The sequence below is a fragment of the Artemia sp. Qi Xiang Cuo genome, unplaced genomic scaffold, assembly GCF_049724085.1.
Source record: "Artemia sp. Qi Xiang Cuo unplaced genomic scaffold, ASM4972408v1 HiC_scaffold_3078, whole genome shotgun sequence".
Taxonomy (NCBI): domain Eukaryota; kingdom Metazoa; phylum Arthropoda; class Branchiopoda; order Anostraca; family Artemiidae; genus Artemia; species Artemia sp. Qi Xiang Cuo.
The window spans coordinates 106,149-128,253 of NW_028300473.1; the positions used below are offsets into that span (position 1 = coordinate 106,149).

Here is a 22,105-nt window from a genome sequence, read left to right on the forward strand (position 1 = left end):
TCAATTTGATGTTGTTCACACTTTCCATGACAGTTCGAAACGCATATAGTTTTCAGTAAAGCGCTAATGACGCAGTAGGTTTTAGACTTGTACAGTGAGAGAAGGAGGCGATACCCAAACTCTTGTTTGTAGTGAAACTATATTCGTCTTTAACAATTTTAGAAAGAACTAATAAATTAAACAGAATGTTTGATGTGATATTAATTGCTGAAACCTCATCAGTTCAAAATTTTACAATAATTTTAATGTTTATTTTCAATATTAAGTACAAAAGCAAACATTTGTAATATAATCCGTTTTTAGTAAAGTGCCAATAACGCAATAGGTTTTAGACTTTTACAGTGAGAGAAGTAGGCGATACCCAAACTGTTATCTGTTGTGATTTTTGTTTGTTTCAAGCTTGATATGCATATTCAATTTAAGTTTCACTCGTATTAAGATTTATTTGTTCATTTACATTAATATCTATTGTATGTTTGTTTGATTGATTGTTTATTTAATTGTTATTCGTTTTAAGTTTCATTTATGCTTCAATAGCAAAATATTTTTTCGTCTTTAGCTTGATTTTCATATTCAATCTAAGCATTACTCGCTTTAAGATCTATTTATTGATTTATATTATTACTTGTTTTATGTTTTTTGCTATGATTGTTTGTTTAATTTCTTTTCGTTTTGAGTTTCATTTACTCCTTACTAGTAATTTCTGGTTCTTTTGGGTTTGAATTTTAACAGGTATTTGTATCAGCCGATCTTAAGTTTAAAATGGCCTTTACTTTTCTTTGAAAAACATCTTTTACGGAAAGTTTTTTTTAATTAATTCAGAGAAAAAAAGGGATATCTATAAATTTGATGTAATTGAGGATCATGGATGTACATCTGGGAAAAAATGGATCAGAAGGGTCTGGTCATCCCCCATTCTCTTTTGATCTTTAAATCCTACTGGAAATTTTTACTTCCATGAACATTATGTAATTACAATTACCATTTAGTACAGGCAAACTAGCCAAAAATATGGCTCGACCCCAAACAAAATGCAACTGAAATGATTTTTATACTATATTGCAGAGAAAAAAAGCTAAACAACATATTCAAATTGCACATTCTAGGTTGACGCAAAACTAGTTTTTATTTTTTTGCTTTACGTGTCAACTTTTTCAGTTTTTTCTAAAAAAAACTGAACTATCGGTAAATCTTCGTTTTTCTGTATACGAAGTACCATCCTGATATAAAATGAAGAGCTGAGCCGGAAAATGAAAGTAAATTTGATGTAGAATGTACGAGAAAAAAGTGTCATAATCATCAATATGTAATTCTACCCTTCTCATCGTTGCGACTTCTTTTTCACCATAATATCAGAAGGCTACTATTCTGACTTAAAATGATTAGCTGAGCCCCTAAATCAAATTAACCTGATGTAATGTCTGCTAGAGAACCCGTTTCATATTCATCAATATGCACTATTTTATTTTCATTTGACATGTTTGTTTTAGCAATTACTGTCCACCAATTCGTTTATTGTTGGTAAAAAAAAAAATAATAAGTAGGCTAATAAATTATGGTTGGCTCGTTTAAAAGACCAGTTAATGCACAGAAGGCAACTACGTCACTTTCATAACCTTCGTTTGCAAGAAATAATATCAACGTTTCATCCCGCGCTTTGTCGAAGCGATTTCTCGGATAAAACCGTAAGCTAAGAAGTCACAGTTTAAAATTACACCGAGTAATCATTTATTAAGTCGCGTTAATGCCCGTGTTTGATATCTTGCCATCTATAGATACAAAAAAACAATCATTCGATGTATCTGTCACCTAACAAGCTAAAAAAAATTTCACTGCGTCTTATCTCCTTTCCCAGTGACTGGATATTTAAAGATAAGAGATCATTTTTGTTTGCGTCATCATTTCAATCAAAGATCTACAGTCTGAAATGGTAAACTAAAGTATCCAACCGCAAGTAGTAAATTTTTTGGACATTAATATCAAAGAACTGTTTTATAAAAAATAGTGGCATTCATCGATAGAAAGATACTGGAACTGCTCCAGTACAGAACCTTGAAACTGTGGTTCCAATGCTCCGATATGGTATCCGTACTGCGAAATTTCTTAGGAGCCGAACGATCTGGGTCATGGGATCTCCACTTAAAATCTGGTGAGATCTCCACTACCTTATCTGGTGGCATCTGGGCACAACAATTACACAAAATCCTACCAGTTTTACATACAGCGAATGGTCAAGCTCCAAGAAACCCATCCTGCCGTTTATCAAGCCTTCCACAATGATATGCATGTGATCAAACGTTCTGATAGATTCTGGGCTGGGCTCTCCACGGATCTTGTCATTGAGCAAGAGCTCATGCGTTGTCTCAAAACGGCTGGTGGTCTTACCCATGAAAGTGGTATGACAGAGGTTCAAAGGTCTTTTTGGGTTCTGTCTTGATCAGTCTGCTCTACACTAAATCTTCTGAAGGAGGGTATGTCACTGGTTTTCTATGGAACTAGTGAACAACACAAGGACACGTCCGAGCTGAGGCAGCTAAGAAACTGTAAAGACAACCAGATCCTTATCGATTTTACAGGCAGCGCAATCGCGCTGCCTAAGAAAAGAACGATGTTGGCACAATATATTATTATTTTTTTTTCCATACCAGGGCACTTCGTATCGAAGGAGTTGCTGTAGAATCTTCGAAAAGGGCTCATTCGATTGGAAATTGGAATGGCCAGTGCCCTTTTTAATAGTCGAAAGTAATTGGAAGGCAACTAATATCCCTTCCACGCCCACCATTTACCCAAACACATCCAATCAAAATTTTGAGATAGCCATTTTTGTCAGCGTAGTTGATTTCCAGATTGAAAATATGATTTTGAGGAGGTCACTCCCCACAACCCTCAGGGCAAGAGTTTTAAGTTATGCCCTGGGGTCATATAAGAACGATATTGGGACAATACATTATTTATCATTTTTTTTTTTAGGCCAGGGCACTTCGTTACGAAGAAGTTGTCGTAGAAGCTTCGAAAAGGGCCATTCAATTGGAAATTGGAGTGGCTTGTGCCCATTTTAATAGTCGAAAGTGATTGGAAGGCAACTAACACCCCTTCCACGCCCACCATTTCCTGAAACACATCCAATCAAAATTCTGGGATAGCCATTTTGTTCAACGTAGTTAATTTCCAGATAGAAATTATGTTTTTGAGGAGGACAGTCCCCCACAGCCCTCAGGGCAAGGGTTAAAAGTTATCCCTGGGGGCATGTAAGGTTTTTATAGAAAGCTGTGTTGTAGATACTTCAAAAAAGGCTCATTCGGTTGGAAATTCAAAGGGCTAGTGCCCTTTTTAATTGTCGAAAGTGATAGGAGGGCAACTAGCCCCCTTCTCATGCCCACCTTTCCCCCAAAAACATTCAATCAAAATTTTAAGATAGTCATTTTGTTCAACGTAGTTAAAATTTCTGGAAATTAGGTCTTTGAGGATGACAACCTCCCCCCCCCCACAATCCTCAGGGCAAGGGTTGTAAGTAATGCCCTGGGGGCATATGAGGTTTTTATAGAACGCGTGGACATAGAAACTTCAAAAAAGGCTCATTCGATTGGAAATATAAATGGCTATTGCCCTTTTTAATAGTCGAAAGTAATTGGAAGGCAACTAAAACCCCCTCCTCGCCCACCATTTCCCATAAAACACTCAATCAAAGTTTAGAGATAGCCATTTTGTTCAACGTAGTTGAAAAGCATGGAAATTATGTATTTAAGGACGACAAACACCCCAGAGCCCCCAGAGCATAGGTTGTAATTTAGGCCCTAGGGGCATATAAGGTTTTTATAGATAGAGTTGTCGTATTACTTCAAAAGGAGCTCATTCAGTTGGAAATTGAGAGGGCTAGTGCCCTTTTTAATAGTAGAAAGTGATTGGAGGGTAACTAACCCCCCTATCACGCCCACCTTTCCTCTAAACACATCCAATCAAAATTTTCAGATAGCCATTTTGTTCAACGTAGTAGAAGGTTCTGGGAATTAGGTCTTTGAGAATGAACCCCCCCCCCCTCCCAAAGCCCTCAGGGCAAGGGTTGTAAGTTATGCCCTGGGGGTATATAAAGTTTTTACTGAAAGTGTTGTCGTAAAAACTTCGAAAGGGCTCATTTGACTAGAAATTGAAAGGGCTAGCGCGATTTTTAATAGTTGAAAGTGTTTGGAGAGCGAATAACGCCCTTCTGAGGCCCACCATATCCCCAAACACATCAAATCACAATTTTGAGATTGCCATTTTGTTTAACGTAGTTGAAAGTTCTGGAAATTAGGTCTTAGAGGATGACAACCATCCTAGCAGCCCTTAAGGTAAGGGTTGTAATTTATGCCTCGGGGGCATATAAGGTGCTTATATAAAGCGTTGTCGTAGAAACTCAAAAAGGGCTCATTCGATTGGAAATCGAAAGGCTTATTGCCCCTTTTAGTAGTCAAAAGTGATTGGAAAGCTTGACATTTTTATAGTAAAGATCGATGTGGGTATAATGTATTATTTTTTTTTATTGTTGCTGTTTAGACCAGGGCACCTAGTATCGAAGGAGTTGACGTGGGAACTTTGAAAAGGGCTCATTCGATTGAAAATAGAAAGGGCTGATGCCCTTTTTAATAGTCGAAAGACTGGAGGGCAACTAATCGCCCTCCCACGCCCACCATCCATTTGCCCATTATGTTTAAAAACTAAATGTTGTCTTAAAATTAAAGCAAAATGCACTGTTTTAATGCTACTTCCCAATAAGGCATCTCAGCAGTACCCCAAAAACTAGATTAGTTGATAGTGCCTTTATCCGGAATCCCAGGTTTCAAATAGCAGGCCAAACTATAAGGTCTTAAAAAATGAAAAGGTTTAAAGTATTATTTTCTTGTTCACTGAAAAGACTATGTTAATATAAAACCAACAGAAATTAATAAAAAAAAAAAATTTTCCACAAAATAAGTTTTTCAAAGAAAAGTAAAGAACTCCATTAAACAAAAAATGAGCAAAAATAAAATCAAATAATCTACCAAGCGTGAAACTACCGCAAATCAGCATCGATAAATAAATAAAACCCAAAACGAACAGAAATTACAATAAATAACCGAGTAAAAATCAAAACGAGCGGAAAATAACACAAGTTGAGTTCAAACCCCTATGCCTTCCCAAGGCCAGAACATAATTTGCACTTTACTGAAAAAAAATACAACTTAATATACATTGTCAGTTTAATATACATAGGCCTATACTGATATTTAGTAGTCAAAATGTTAACATTATTTGATTTAATGAAGTTATAAAAGTAAAAACGTTTATATTTTTTCAGTAAAGTGCAAATTTTTTGACCTTGGGAAGGCAAATGACAGATGCCAATTTTCGTACATCAGCTGCAGTTTTCATGCTGAAGTCAGCTTCGAAGGAGGAAGTAAGGGTTACTGGAGAAGACGCTCTGATCATGATATATGGCTCATCAAAAGGGGAAAATCTGAATGAACTCGGCAGAGAATTTTTTAAAAAGAAGGTGACTACTACTAGCACGCTCGTCCACCCAGGACAGTTACCACCAGTTTCTGATGTGGCTAAATTCCACAGTTACAGGGTTTTCTACCAAATTCAGGTATGGAGTAGAGATCCTGATTCTGAACTTAAAACCAAGGAATGGGGTTGGAAAAATAAAGATGACTTCTTGTATCCATTGACTAATGACGTCCTACCAGCCCCTCGTCTGCTTCTGAAAAACATGAAGTGCTCCTGTCAACTGGAATTTAGCTCAACGAGATGTAGCTGCTTTAAAAACGGCTTAGCTTGCACTGCAGCATGTAAAAAGTGCAAAGGGACAATAAGTTCTAACTCTCCAAGAATTGGAAGTTATACCAATGAGGAGAACCTCGAAGTTTAGATATCTGAATTAAAAGAATATGTTTTGAATACTAGTCGGAGTTTGATTCTGTCTTTCATATGTTCATGACGTTGATTCGATAATTTTATCAGATGTGAAGACTAGTCAGTGTGTTGACAATAGTTTATTCTAAGAGGGATTTTAAATGTCGGCCGCTGAAAACAAGTTTCATTGATAATTTCTATTTTCTAAATATTTTTAATGTTTTAATAAACATCTTGCAATCACTTTTTTTTAGGGCGACCCATCAGGTGATGGAGCCAGTGACGATCAGATTAAGGCTAATTATTAGATCTCAAAACCGACAATTTAGACAGCGAAAGATGTTCTGGTAAAAAAAATAGGCGTCACGACGACGAGAAGCGTAACAAACTCATATTGATGACTATGAAACTTTTTATATACCGTACAGCAAATTTGACTCCATTTCCGCACTTATCTCGTCTTTTTACATCGGAGTAATAATTCAGTTCAAGAAAAACGAACAATTACCGGAACTTTTTTTTTTTGGAAAGTGAGAAAACTGACACGATACGCAAAAAAAACTTGTTTTTGCGTCGACCTAGAATATGCCACTTTGGATATGTTGTTCAGGTTTTTTCCTCTACAACATGGTGTAAAAATCATTTCTATTGCAATTTGTTTTTGCCAACAATCGACGAATTGGTGGACAAAAAGTGCTGAAAGAAATATGTAAAATGAAAATAAAAAAGTGATATTGATCAATATGAAACGGGTTTTCTAGTAGACATTACATCAGGTTAATTTGTTTTTCGGGTTGAGATCATCATTTCATGTCAGAATTGTTGCCTTCTGATAGTATGGTGAAAAAGATGTCACAACGATGAGAAGGGTAAAATCACATATTGATGATAATGAAACTTTTTCTGGTACATTGTACATCAAATTTGCTTTCATTTTCAGGCTCAAATCTTCATTTTACATCGGGATGATACTTCACATAAAGAAAAATGAACATTTACCGACAGTTCATTTTTTTTTAAAAACTGAAAAAATTGACACGAAAAGGAAAGAAAAAACTAGTTTTCATCGACCTAGAATGTGCAACTTTGGATATGTTGTTCAACTTTTTTTTCTCTACAACATGGTGTAAAAATCATTTATGTTGCAATATGTTTGGGGTCAAACTCTAGTTTACCTGTACTAATTCCTAAGATTACCATTTCCGTAATAACCCGTTGGATTTTTTCTTTACTAAGTCAGCGCTAGTGAGCTTGCTTTGGTCACACATTATAGCAATTTAATAGCCAGATGTTTAAAAGTAGGGTTCTATCTTTTGAAGTAACTATGAGAAACATTTGGAAAGATATTGGTATTCTTTGATTATCGTTTATAGTGTTTTCAGGAAAATAGCGTGCAAAAAGAGCCTTGACATAGGACGATAAATTTACCTTGTTCTTCATTCAGACATAATATCCATCAGTTTGTTACTTACAAAAGTGTCTATGCAGCAAGTTAGCATCGGATGCTATACCAAGCTAAATTTGCTTCAACTTAATTCTAAATAGTCTTTTTAATTCACTTGTGATGCACAGTTTGTCATCAGAACAAGTTTTCACCTCTCTTTCAGAGAAAGAGTTTATGTGTTTTTTTTATAAGATTTTGAAATTAGAGACCTTACCTTTAATGTTTCTTAATTGCTTATGCTTTTTCTTTATATTTGCCAATAATTAGATTTGCTGTGTTTAAAGTTTGGTGTTTTAATCTCTGTTATTTGATTTGTCTGTTTATAAAAGAAAGTCCTTAGAGACCCAATCTTCAAAGTTTTTAAGAGATTCTGGGATTCTAAAACATAAATTACTCCAAAACACAAGCCGAAAAACCAAAAAAACAACAAAAGCTGTGTTATAGGGATTCTAAAAAAAAACACAAACACAGAGATTATAAAAACAAAGCGTAAGAAACACAAACTATTAAGAAGTATCTATCAAACGAGGAAAGAAAACAAGCAAAAGACATAGGAGCAGAGAGAGAGAGAGATATTATGAAGGGAGAGAGAGAGGGGGAAGGAGAGAGAGAAAGAGAAAGTAAAAATGCTGAACACCTTTGTTTTTCGCTTTATTGCAATCTATTTTGGTCTTTGAATGAAATTTTATAAGCCTTTCTCTTCTCCCCTTGAAAGATTTCCCAAGCACTACTTGTAAAAACAATAAAATCAAAGGGTTTTTAGTATTTAATCTCCAAATCCACCAAAATATGATAAAGGTATTTTATGGCAAATGGATCGTATATCAGAGGCAACGCTGTAGCGTTGCCTATAGTAAAGGCCATACGGCTCCAATGTTTTATCCTCCTTCCTCCTTTAATGTTTTATTATTATTTATGATTTTTTTCTTTCCCAGAGGCACTTTATATCGAATGAGTCATTGTAGAAACTTCAAAGAGGGCTCATTCAATTGGAAATCGAGAGATCTAGTGCCCTTTTTAATAGTCGAAAATGATTGGAGGGCAACTAGCCCCCCCACGCCCATCCTTGCCTCAAAAACATCCAATAAAAATTTCGAGATAGCCATTTTATTCAGCGTAGTTAATTTACAGATAGAAAATATATTTTTGAGGAGGATACTCCCCCCCAACCCTCAGGGCAAGGGTTTTAAGTTATGCCCTGGGGGCATATAAGGTTTTTATAGAAGGCGTTGTCAACTTCAAAACAGGCTCATTCGATTGGAAATTCAAATGCTAGTGCCCTTTTTAATAGTCGAAAGTGATTGGAGTGTAACTAGCACCCTCCCCCCCACGCCCATCATTTCCCCAAACACATCCAGTCAAAATTTTCAGATAGCCATTTTGTTCAGGGTTGTTGATTTATAGAGTGAAAATATGTTTTTGAGGTGGACACTCCTCCACAAACCACGTGGCAAGGGTTTAAGTTATGATAAGCGGGCATATATCGTTATTATAGAAGGAGTTGTTGTAGAATATTTAAAAAAGGATCTTTCGATTGGAAATTAAATGGCTAGTGCCCTTTTTAATAGTCGAAAATGATTGGGGGGCAACTAGCCCCCACCCCACGCCCATCATTCCCCCAAACACATCAAATCAAAATTTAGAGATTGCCATTTTGTTCGGCGTAGTTGATATTCAGGTAGAAAATACATTTTTGGGGAGAACACTCCCAAACAACCCTCAGGGCAAGGGTTTTAAGTTATGCCCTGGGGGCACATAAGGTTTTTATAGAAGGCGTTGTCGTAGAAACTTCAAAACAGGGTCATTCGATTGGAAATTAAAGGGCTAGTGCCCTTTATAATAGTCGAAAGTGATGTGAGTGCAACTAGCCCCCCCCCCCCGACGCCCATTTTTTCCCCAAACACATCTAATCAAAATTTTGAGATAGCAATTTTGTTCAGCGTAGTTGATTTCCAGATAGAAAAGATGTTTTTGAGGAGGACACTCCCCCACCACCTTTATGGTCAGGGTTTTAAGATTTGACCTGGGGGCATATACAGTTTTTATAGAAGTGTTGTCGTAGAAACTTTAAAAAAAGCTCATTCGATTGGAAATTCAAAGGGATAGTGCCATTTTTAATAGTCGAAAGTGATTGGAGGGCAACTAACCCACCTCTCACGCCCACCTTTCCCCAAACACATCCAATCAAAATTTTGATACAGTCATTTTATTAAACGTAGTTTTAAGCTCTGGAAATTAGGTCTTTAGGGATGACAACTCCCCCACAGCCCTCAGGGCAAGAGTTGTAATTTAAGGATTCTCCAAATCCTTCCAATTATTTCTTATGGAAGGGATGCTCGTATAAACTCTGGAGACGTCTCATTTGACTGAAAATTGAAAGTTCTTGTTCACTTTTTAAGAGTCAAAAGAGATTGGGGGGTGACTAGCCCCTCCTCCTCCACGCCCTAAATGCATCAGATAAAAATTTTGAGACAGACATTTTGTTAGAATAGTTCAAAGTTCTGATAACAAAAAACTCCAGTGTCGACACAGCCCACCAGGGCCCGGGGATAGGCGTCGTAAGTTTTGCCCTGGGGCATGACTTATTAAAGGAGGTTTATAACTTATGAGAAGGGGTTTTGTATGGGAAGCACACATAGGAAATCTATTATAATTATCCAATTATAAGGTTAAAATACATACTCTGAGATAGATGTAAAATTGCTTTGGCACACAAAATCCTATTAGGGTCAATTCCAAACAGTCGTGATCCCTTTGTGTCAGCAAGTGAAATGGTCTAAACCCCCTTATTGGAGCTATTTTTTCAATCCATTCATTGTTGTTAATCGCTGTCCACAATTTTATGCAAGCTTTCTATTGTTAATATATAAGGTTTTTATAAAAGTGGTAATGGTTTATACTTTGAAAAAAGACTCATTCTTTTTTAACTTAATGTTATAGATCCTTTTTTTAATGTAAATAATAATCGGACATTAAGCACCCCCCCCCCCCCATCCCATAAAAACTTAAAACTTTTTGCAATAAAAAACGAAAAAAAATTAATTAAAAAAAACTTTCCTAAAAATAATTTTTTCAAATAAAATTAAAGGCCATTTTAAACTTAAGCTCAGGATATACAAATACATGTTAAAATTCAAACTAAAAACGACCAGAAATTACTATTAAAGAATAAATGAAACCCAAAACGAACAGAAATTAAATAAACAATCATAGCAAAAAACATACAACAAGTAATAATATAAACGAATAAATAAATCTTAAAACAAGTTAAAAATAAATTGAATATTCATATCAAGTTTGAACCTAATTGAGATAACCATAAACAACAATGTCTATATCGTCTCACTGCGTAAGCTTAAAACCTACTGTGTCACTGGCTCTTCACTGAAAGTGAATCATGTTATAAATATTCCCTTTTTTACTTAATAAAGAAGATAAATATTAAAGTTTTGAACTGATGAGCTTTCAGCAATTAATATCATTATACATCAAATATTCAGTTTAATTTATTAGTTCTTTTCAAGATTAGTCAAGACAAATATAGTTTCACTACAAACAAAATTTGGATACCACTTCTTTAACTGTAAAAACCTATAGCCTTCTGCGTCATTGGTGCTTCACTGAAAACGAATTACTATTATATTACAAATTTATTGTTTTCCAGTTCTTACAGCATTGAGAATGAAAATAAAATTAAAGTAAAAAAAAAAAAATCTTGAACTGATGGATCTTTCAACAATTAATATCATTATATATCTAATATTCAATTTGATTTTGTTTATACTTTCTAAGACTGTTCAAGACTCATATAGTTTTGCCTTTTTTTTTAACTCTGCCATTTTTTCTAACTAATCGTGTTGGTTGGTTATATTCTATGGCTTCTAGGCTTTTCTATTTGAGCGGAAAACTGCACCTCAAACTTTGTGGAACATGCATTTTCTTGCATGAAACACCAAAATATAATAAAATGTCAAGTTTCGGAGTGTTCCACCACTCGCAAGCAGGTGCCATTGGTATTTTTGAGTCCGTATGGTCAATTTAGGGGGTGGAGGGTAGGCTAATTCTCATAGCAGCCCCATTCCGTCTTGGTATGATTCACACTTTCAACACCTGGCGTCCGGACTATCATATAATCTACCAAGCATACAACTACCCCAAATCAGTATCAAGAAATAAATGAAACCCAAAACGAACAAATATTAAAATAAATATTAGAGTCAAACTCAAAACGAGCATAAATTAATAAGAGTAGGGTTCAAAACCCCTATGCTTTCTAAAAGCCAGAATATAATTTGTACTTTACTGAAAAAAATTCAAATGAGTTTACTGAAAAAAACATGCGCATTGTCAATTTAATATACATATGCTGATATTTATTCCCTAAAATCTTAATTAATGAAAGAATTATTTTCAGTAAAGCGCCAATGACGCAGTAGGTTTTAGGCTTCTGCAGTGGGGCGATACCCAGACTCTTGTTTGTAGTTACTTTTATTCGATTCAAACTTTATTTGCATATTCAATTAAAGTCTTACTTGTTTTAAGATTTATGTATTCATTTACATTAATATATATTGTATGTTTGTTCGCATTGATTGTTCTTTAATTTATGTTCGTTTTAAGTTTCATTTATACTTTAATAACAAAATATTTGTTTTTGTTTTAAGCTTGATTTTCTTATTCAATCCAAGCATTTCTCGCTTTAAGATCTATTTATTCATTTATATTATTACCTGTTCTATGTTTTTTGCTATGATTGTTTATTTAATTTCTGTTCGTTTTGGGTTTCATTTATTCTTCGATAGTAATTTCTGGTCGTTTTGAGTTTGTATTTTAACAGGTATTTGTATCTCCTGAGCTTAAGTTTAAAATGGCCTTTACTTTTCTTTGAAAAACTTATTTTTCGGAACGTTTTTTTTTAATTAATAATATCAAAGGTTATTTTGATACAAGTGAGAACAGAAATTGGTGCTAGATTCAAAAAGTAAGAAATTTCAGCCCCATCGAACTTTCAATTTTTTTTTAGTGACGTAATTTGCTTTTAACTTGAAATTAGTATCTCTGGGTGTAATTTGACTTTAAATATATTATTTTAAGTTGAATCTAGTTTCGAACATTTGACAATCGTAAGAATTAAATTTGAAATGATTTACTTTAAAATCTTTAAATGACCAAAAACTAAAAGCAGTAAAATAAATTATACAGAAGTTAAAAAAAAACTGATGTGAAATTTCAAATCAGAAGACCAAACATTATAGGACCAAGGTAGTTTTGAAATATTCTATTCACAACAAATTTCTGTGTAATAACTGACCAAGACTTTGAAATTTAAGTCTAAAACTTACATTTTACAGCAGAAAATGCAATTAGTAACACCGTAGTGGCATTTAGCACAATTCATAAAACTATTTTGGAAATAAGTTCAACAACACAGATGGATTTTGAAATATATGAAATAAAAAAAAAAGAAGTTTTTTTTAACTGAAAGTAAGAAGCGACATTAAAACTTAAAACGAACAGAAATTATTGCGTATATGAAAGGGGCTGTCCCCTCCTCAACGCCTCGCTCTTTACGCTAAAGTTGTTTATATTGTTTTAAAAAATAAAGTTGTGTGACAGAGTCAAACTTTAGCGTAAAGAGCAAGGCGTTGAGGAGGGGACAGCCCCTTTTATATACGGAATAAATTCTGTTCGTTTTAAGTTTTAATGTCGCTCCTTACTTTCAGTTGAAAAAACTTGTTTTTTTTATTTAATTTCTGAACGTTTTTGAATTAATGGAGCTTTGATTTTGGCTCACCGTAGATGAATAATCAGAATGAAACTTGTAAATTAATTTTACTTGTTTTGGGTAAATGGCTTTCTCGAAATTTTGTTCTGACGTAACTTTCGAATTAACTTACGTAACGAACTTTTATATTTGTACGTTTTTATTACGATTATTAGGGAGTTTACCCCTAGTCAATACCTCGAGCTTTACGCTAAAGTTCGAATTTTGTTCGGATCATAAACCCTGAATCACAAAGGCTGGTTAATTAGAATAGATAGCTCTTTTGAAAGTACTAAAAAAACTTTAGCCTAAAGGGCAAGGTATTGAATAGGGGGCAAATCCCTCATATATATAATCATTTCTGTTTGTTATAAGTTTCAATGTTACTCCTTATTTTCAGTTGAAAAAACTTGTTTTTTTTATTTAATTTCTGATCTTTTTTTGAATAATGCCGGGAAATCTGGCGCCCCTTTCATAGAAAATTCCCTTCCCCCAAAGAAATATCCTACATGGAAAGATCCTCCCCCGTAAACCTCTCCTGTGACCCCCCCCCACCTGAAAAAATCTCTCTTGAAACGTCTGTATACTTCCCATTAACCAATACTATATGTAAACAATGGGCAAAGTTCATAACTTGCAGCCCTTCCCCCAGGAACTGTGGGGGATTAAGTCATCCTCAAAGACATATTTATTAGATTTTCGGCTATGCCGCACAAAATGGCCATCTCAAAATTTTGATTGGGTGGCTTCGGTAAAAAAAATGAGCGTGGGAGGGGGTCTAGTTGCCCTCCAATTATTTTGGTCACTTAAAAAGGGCACTAAAACTTTTAATTGCCATTCAGATGAGCCCTGTCACGATATTCTAGGACTACTGGATCGATACGATCACCCCTGGGAAAATAAAAAAAAAAAAAAAAAAAACATACAAACACGCATCCGTGATCTTCCTTCTGGCAAAAAATACAAAATTCTACATTTTTGCAGATAGGAGCTTAAAACTTCTATAGTAGGATTCTCTAGTACGCTGAATCTGATGGTGTGATTTTCATTAAAGTTCTATGACTTTTAGGGGCTGTTTCCTTCTTTTTTCGAAAATAAGACAAGTTTTCTCAGGCGCGTAACTTTTGATGGGTAAAATTAAACTTAATGAAACTTATATATTTGAAATCAGCATAAAAATTTGATTCTAGTGATGTATCTATTGGTATTAAAATAACGGTTTTTAGGGTTTTGGTTACTATTGAGCCGGGTCGCTCCTTACTTACAGTTCGTTACCACGAACTGTTTGAAAATGGTATCTTCTACTACTTACGAAAAGAAAGGTTGACGCCTTAAAGTTCAGAACAAGAGCATAGAAATTATTGTAAAAGAAGGGATGGATTCACAAGTTTTATTTCTATGTACCTTAAAGTTTGAACAATCTAAACAAAGTAAGCTATTAAAATGAAGAATCAAAATTTTATATAGTATTAGTCTACAATTGTGTCAACTTACAAGTGTAGCAGGGGGACGAGAATACTTAAAAAAATCATAAATAATTAAATTCTGATGGGGCGGTGATTATTTTTTCTGGTGAGAAAAACAACTAAGTATATTACAAAATGTATGGGGGGGGGACCTGCATATAAACATTCTTGATTCCTGATCCAACAAAACTGTTGCTTTAATTGGTAACTTATGCGGTTTGTATTTAACTCCTAATATTGGTTATCCAAAGTGTATAAAAAAAATCAGCATTTCTAGTATTTGCTAAGAATTGAGAATAAAAAAGCGTTATATACGATACCCAAAATTATCAAACCAGTCATGTTGTCAAACGTAGTTTCTTATTCATTTTCTGTTCGTTCTTTTGCTATTGAGACCCGCTGCATGAAACTATCTTAAATACCTGAACTTTTAAAAATGGATCTACCGCCCAAGTTTGGTCTAATATGACATAAAGAAAAATTATGCATTTTTGTATGCTAATTTTAAATAGGTAAGCCTCATTAATTTTGAATTTGCTTATCAAAAGTTAGGTTTATATTTAGACTAATCAAATTCCAATATTTGGTCATATAGAAAAATTTTGTGACATGACTGAATAAATAGTTTTATTATTTTAATGAGATATATTAACCAAAAGACATATCTAACCAACATCCCATTGCATTCCATCCCCCCATTACACTTTCTGGCTGAAGGACCTTTAGACGGCGATCAGCACCACCGGTTCGGACCTTAAGCGTCTAGTGCCACATTCTTTACCTTTTTTTTTACCATTACCAAAAGAAGGTCTCTGACGCCTAATTCTTATGTGGGTATGTTCATTGTCTGACGGTACCGTAGCAACCTTTATTTCTTCACCACTGACTTCCAACTTGCGTGCATCAGAAGCCAACCTTTTGTCTCTAGCTGATTCTGGTCTTGCTGAAAAGAGAGACTTTTTAAAATGACATTAAATTAAAAAAAAATTGTTTCAATTGAAAGCGTAGACTGAATTACTAAAATCCCTAAACGAACATAAATTATCCTCTATATAGGCGACACAGCTGCCTCCTCGGCCCTTACCCTTTATACTAATGTTGAACTAATCCCTAAGGGAAAGACAAGCCGAGGTGGTTAGTGCGTTAGACTTGTAACCCTTTGTCCTTGAAGACAGGGGATCCATTCCACGTTTCGCTGGTTATTTGGCTTCGAACTCGGGTCAGTGGCGTGACTCTGTAAGCTTAGGCAGAGTCAACCCAGCTCTAAATGGGTACTTGGAAAAAATATAAGGGCTGGTAAAGAGGAAGGCAGTGTGAAAGCACAGAATTGCTGGCCCCAGCCCCCAATTGCGCCTCCTGGCTGAAGGGTAATGAAAATGAAATCAGCACCACCAGTAAGGATTGTAAAATCCAGTATCGAATTCTTTACCTTTAATTGAAAGCATTTCGATGTGCAAGAAATGTAGGCAGCAAACAATTGCAAGTATTGATCATACTTCTCTTTCATTGTCGCATTTGTTCTTGAAGTATGATGGAGAAAAGTAAAACCCAGCATAGCGAGTGGGGATGAACTTCTCATATATAAGATAATTTCTGTCCGTTCTTAGTTCTAATGTTACTCTTTACTACCATTATATATGCATAAACATGTTTTACCAAATGATAGTAAAGAATGACATGACAACTTAAAATAAACAGAAATTGTTCTGTACATCCAGGGGCTAAGATAAGATGTTTATTCCTGAGAAATCAAACAGTTCGTGGTAACGAACTGTAAGTAAGGAGCGACCCGGCTCAATGGTAACCAAAACTCTAGAAAACGGGTTTTTGATACCAACAGATACATCAAAAGAATCAGATTTCAATGCTGATTTCAAATACATAACTTTCATTAAGTTTAGTGCTACCTATTAAAAGTTACGCGCCTGAGAAAATTTGCCTGATTTTCAAAAAAAAGGGGAAAGACTCCCTAAAAGTTACAGAACCTTAATGAAAATCACACCATCATATTCAGCGTATCAGAGAACCCTACTGTAGAGTTTTCAAGCTCCTATCTACAAAAATTTTGAATTTTGTATTTTTTGCCAGAAGAAAGATAACGGTGCGTGTTTATTTGTTTTTTGTTTTTTTTTTTCCCAGGGGTGATCGTATCGACCCACTGGTCCTAGTATATCGAGGGATGGATCATTTGAATGGAAATTAAAAGTTCTAGTGCCATTTTTAAGTGACAAAAAAATGGAGGGCAACTAGGCCCCCTCCCACGTTCATTTTTTTCCTAAAATCACCCGATCAAAATTTTGAGATAGCCATTTTGTTCAGCATGGTCTAAAATATGATAATTATGTCTTTTAGGATGACTTAATCCCCCGAAGCCCCCGGGGGGAGGGCTAAAAGTTATCAAATTTACCCAATGTTAACATATAGTATTGGTTATTGGGAAGCATACAGAAGTTTTCAGGAGGTTTTTTTTCTGGTAGTGGGGGGGGGGTAGGGGGTTATGTTGGAAGATCTGTCCATGAAGGAAGTTTTCATGGGGGAAGGAAAGTTGCCATGAACGGGGCGCCGGACTTGCCAGCATTATTTATTGGTTATTGGGAAATATACAGACATTTTCAGGAAGGATTTTTTTTGGAGGGTGGGGCTGGAGGAGAGGGTTACTCGGGAGAATCTTTCTGTGGAGGATGTTTCTTTGGGGTAAGGGACATTTCTATGAAGGGGGCGCCGGATTTCCAAGCATTATTTAAAAAACGATCAGAAATTGAATTTAAAAAAAACAAATTTTTTTTTCAACTGAAAGTAAGAAGCAACATTAGAACTTAAAACGAACTGAAATAACTATATATATGAGGGGGTTCTTCCCCTAGTCAATACCTCGCTCTCTACACTGCAGTTTTTTTTAGGGCTTTCAAAAGAGCTTTCTAATTAAAAGGTCTTAGTGATTCAGGGGTTTGTTAATTATTTTTTTTTTAACTTTTAAAATAAAAAGCGTGGTATTGACTAAGGAGAGAACCCCCTCATATACGTAACAACATATACGTAATAAAAAAAACATTAAAAAAAACAAGGGATACGGCTCAATAGTAATCGAAACTTTTAAAAACAGAATTTTGATGTCAATAAATGTATCAAAAGAATGGGTTTATAATGCTGATTCTAAATATATAAATTTTATTAAGTTTAGTATTACTCATCAAAGGCTACGAGCCTGAGAAAATTTACCCGATTTTTTAAAGACGGGGGAAACATCCCCTACAAGTAAAATTTTTTTAATGAAAATCACACCGTCAGATTCAGCGTATCAGAAAACCCTATTACATAGGTTTCAAGCTCATATCTGCAAAAATCTGCAACTTTGTATTTTTTGCCAGAAGAAAAATATACGAATATATAAGTTAGTTGCGTAAGTTAATTTGTAAATTACGTCATAACCAAATTTAGAGACATCCATTTAGCAAAAGAAAAGTACAATTTTTATTCAAATTTTGTTTACTTATTTAATGACGGTGGGCCAAAATAAAAGCTGCATTAACTGAAAACGATAAGAAATTAAATAAAAAAATAAGTTTTTTAAACTGAAAGTAAGAAGCGACATTAAAACTTAAAACGAACAGAAATTATTCCGTATATGAAAGGGGCTGTCCCCTCCTAAACGCCTCGCTCTTTACGCTAAAGTTTGACTGTCTCACAACTTTATTTTTTAAAACAAAAAAAAACTTTAGCTTAAAGAGCGAAGCGTTGAGGCGGGGCCACCCCCTTACATATACGGAATAATTTCTGTTCGTTTTAAGTTTTAATGTCGCTCCTTACTTTCAGTTTAAAAAACTTTTTTTTTATTTAATCTATATCAAGTGCCCTGATCAGCCTAATCTGCACTTTAGATTAAAAGAACACACAGACACACACACACACTCACACAAAAAAAAAAAACAAGCAAATATAACAATTAGAAACAATTATCAAAATTAAAATATCGTAAGTAAAGATCTGAAGTAAATTAATTGTTAATATTGTTGACTTTTAAAGGTTGACTGTCATCCTTATCCGACGCTCCAGCAGCGTCAAAAAAGCTGTCCACAAAATCAATTTACCGTTTTCCTCATACAACTTAGTTGACTTTATGCCGTAAGAAAAAAGTTGAACTTTATTTAACCTTTTCAAAAGAGTCCGCAGAGTTTAGCCAAAAACAGAAGACTTGTGGAAAATTCCCAATAAACCAAACAGAAACAAGGGTCTGCATATATAATTGTGTATATTTGTTAAAATAATTTGCTTGGTAAAAGAATAAGAGTTAAACCAAATAAATTTCATCCAAGCCTTGCTTATTAAAAAGAAGAAAATGCTTAAGAAGATGGTGTTTTCAGATCCATGTCTGGTTAATTCAGTTACTTGCTATGAAAAATTGCAGTAAAGTCAAAAAGGTGAAGTTCTTGTGTAAGCGGGACCAACTTTACAGTGCTCAATTTCATGATAAACTTAATTAACATTGATGATACCGGACGAGCCCTGCATTAGTCACAGTTTCATCTGATACTTCCTCCATGGTATGTGTTATTTTTTCTATTCTTCTGTTGAAAGATGTCTCTAAGACTGTTAAATCTTCACCAAAATTCTCTTTTATCAGATAAATCGACACCAAGGCTATTTATCTTTGCGAGAAATTAAATTGGCTCTAAAAAGGCTCCCTGGTGTACAACGTTATAAATTTGGAAGGGATCAAAATATGCATTAAGGTATTAGACAACTTGCGATGTATCAAAGTGAAAAAAACACAATTATTCTAATTAAAAAGGGTCCAACTTGAAGTTGATTTAGTAGTTTTTTCACTAATGATTTGCGGTTAATTAAATAAAAAGTTTTTTGTGAATCAAAAGCATTTTTAGTTAGGTATTTGCTTTTTTCAAGCCAGTTACATATTTTGTCTTTAAGGTGAACAGAATAGCGGGTGGCCGACATAGAGTGTAAGCATCAGGATTGCCTCTGGTCAGTATTTGAGATTATTTTTATTTTCAACCAGTCAGTTAAAAAGCTTCTATATAATTTGGAGAAAATTAGAGTAAGTGTAACGAGTTGGAAATGATGAAAATCTTACCTGTTACCTTTCTTTTTTACGGGAGCAATAAAACCTAATTTCCAACAGTTTGAGAATTTATATTTAGGGGTATTTTCAATAAATATACATTTTTAAATATTGTCAATAAAGGTTGAATCGGAATGTCAAGCGGACAAGTGCTTGATTTTTAAATGTTCTTTTTTTTCCCTCGCATCTAAGGGCAAAATAAATGGGAATTAAGAGAGTTCAAGTTAAAAAAAAGTGTCTAAAGCAGAGCAGGGAATCCTTATAAAAGAAAATGTATTCAGGTTTTGGCTGACCACATATATCATCCGCCAAGTATGACCGCGGGAATCTCAATGGTGAATTTTCAATTTCAATATCGTTTGATTTGCAAGAAATTTTCAGCTATTTTCCGAAATTCCCATCAAAACATTTTTGGAATAGGCTTTACTATTAAAATGAAACAAACTAATAGTTACCATTCCCGATTTAACATTTAAATCAATTTTTCAGTTGGCAGTTCTTTTTAATATCCGTTTTTCATTTTTCTGTTAAAATATCTCGAGTTCGCTCTTTACTGGGTTGCTCCTACGAGGACACCCATGATCAGGTAACCTGAACCCTTAGCTGACATCTATGGGCTCAACGTTTACAAGAAAAACTACCGAATTACTAAACAAAGTACTTACCAATAGCAGCAGCTATTGAAACAACTAAAATCAGTAGAATCAATTTCATTATCACTTTTACTTACTAAATAATATTTTAGTAGCTTTCTTGTTCTCTTTATAGTAGTGAAGGTATGTAAATATACTCTAGAGTAAGACAACAGCGCAAAAGGATGGGCAAACCCAAGACGGGTTGATCCATACAAAAGTTGTTAACAAAGTAAATATGGAAATCTCAAGTTTTTTGGTTAGCTTTGTTCTTTCAGCTGAATCATTAAGTTTCCATAGCCATTACAATCTAGTTTAGAGGCTTTAATGATGTCAACTGTTATATTTGTTGACAAAATAGTATGAACTTGTGATGGGGCAATTGTTAATATTAATTGGTGAAAAGGTTGTTGTAAAAGATACTGTTATGTAAAAAGTTTTTCTAAGCAGGTCCTCTGCAGAAATCTTTTATAGATTGTAGATAGCATAATTCACTCAATGAAGCACGTATTCATTTTGCAGATTCTGTAAACCTACAACGCCAATTTTCAAATTTAAATTCAAAAGAGGTATGCTTACAGGTATGGTAACGATTAGTTCTATAATTAAGAGTAGAGACAGTTGGATAGCTCAAAATGATATTGGGCTTTATTTAAATTAAAGATTATGGAATGAAACTTAGTCATTTTTAGAGAAATAAAAAACAAGTTTTTCAAGCAAAAATAAAGAGCAGCATTAAAACTAAAAACGAACATTTATTCTATTAATGAGCAGGGAACTGCCACCTCCTAAATCCTCGCATTTTGCACTACAAATTGGCTTTTTGTTCCTTTTCATTAGGAATGTCAGCTCAAAACAAGAGCCGTTTAATTGGAATAAGAAGTATTTGTAAAGCACTATGAGACTTTAGCGTAAATAATGGGGATAATTAACGGTTATTTTCGGTAACCCATATCCAAACGTATATTCGGTAAATATATATATATATATATATATATATATATATATATATATATATATATATATATATATATATATATATATATATATATATATATATATATACACGTTTTTGAATTAATGCAGGTTTTGAATTTGGCTCAAAGTACATGAATAATGAAAACGAAATTTGCATATTAATTTTCCTATTTTTAAACTAGTAATAACCTTATAACAACCTAAGTTTGATTTTTGTTCCAGTTGTTTAAGAATGACTCCACAATCACAAAGTCTGTCTAATTAGAATAATAACCTCTTTTAAAAGTTAAAAAAGAAACTTTAGCGTAAGAGCGAGCTATTGAGGAGAGGCAACCCATCTCCTATACGTAATATTTTCTGTTCCTGTTAATCTTTAATGTTGTATCTCACTTTCATATGAAAAGGCTTGTTTTTATCTAAATACTGATCGTTTTTTGAATAATGTACGGAAATTCAGATCCCCCTCCATGGAAAATTCCCTTGCCCCTACGAGAAATTATCTCGATAAAAACAAGTTGATTGAGCATGTATCAACTTAATTAAGTTGAAATTCTAGGACCACTGGGTCGGTACGAGGACCCCTGGAAAAAAAAACACGCATCCGTGATCTTTCTTCTGACAAAAAAAAAAAAATTTCACATTTGTGCAGATAGGAGCTTGAAATCTCTACAGTAAGGTTCTCTAAAATGCTGAATCTGATGGTGTGATTTTTATTATGATTCTATGACTTTTAGAGGGTGTTTTCCTCTTTTTCAAAACTTGGGCAACAATTCTCAGGCTCTTAACTTTTTATGGTTTTGAATAAGCTTGATTAAACTTATATATTTAAAATCAACATAAAAATCCTCTTCTTTTAATGTATCTATTTGTATC

General features: G+C 34.2%; 1 protein-coding gene across 1 annotated transcript in view; it reads right to left on the bottom strand.

Annotated features, from left to right (window-relative positions):
• LOC148938617 (uncharacterized) overlaps positions 1-20,409 on the bottom strand; it is a 35,640-nt gene extending 15,231 nt beyond the window's left edge. The window contains exons 1-2 of the mRNA XM_089107660.1: positions 20,288-20,409; positions 15,327-15,488 (exon numbers count right to left, since the gene is read on the bottom strand). Coding sequence (XP_088963786.1) covers positions 15,327-15,488; positions 20,288-20,336 — 211 coding nt within the window. The 5' untranslated portion in view covers positions 20,337-20,409. The remainder of the gene's footprint in view (positions 1-15,326; positions 15,489-20,287) is intronic.
• Between the last annotated feature and the right edge of the window lie 1,696 nt (positions 20,410-22,105).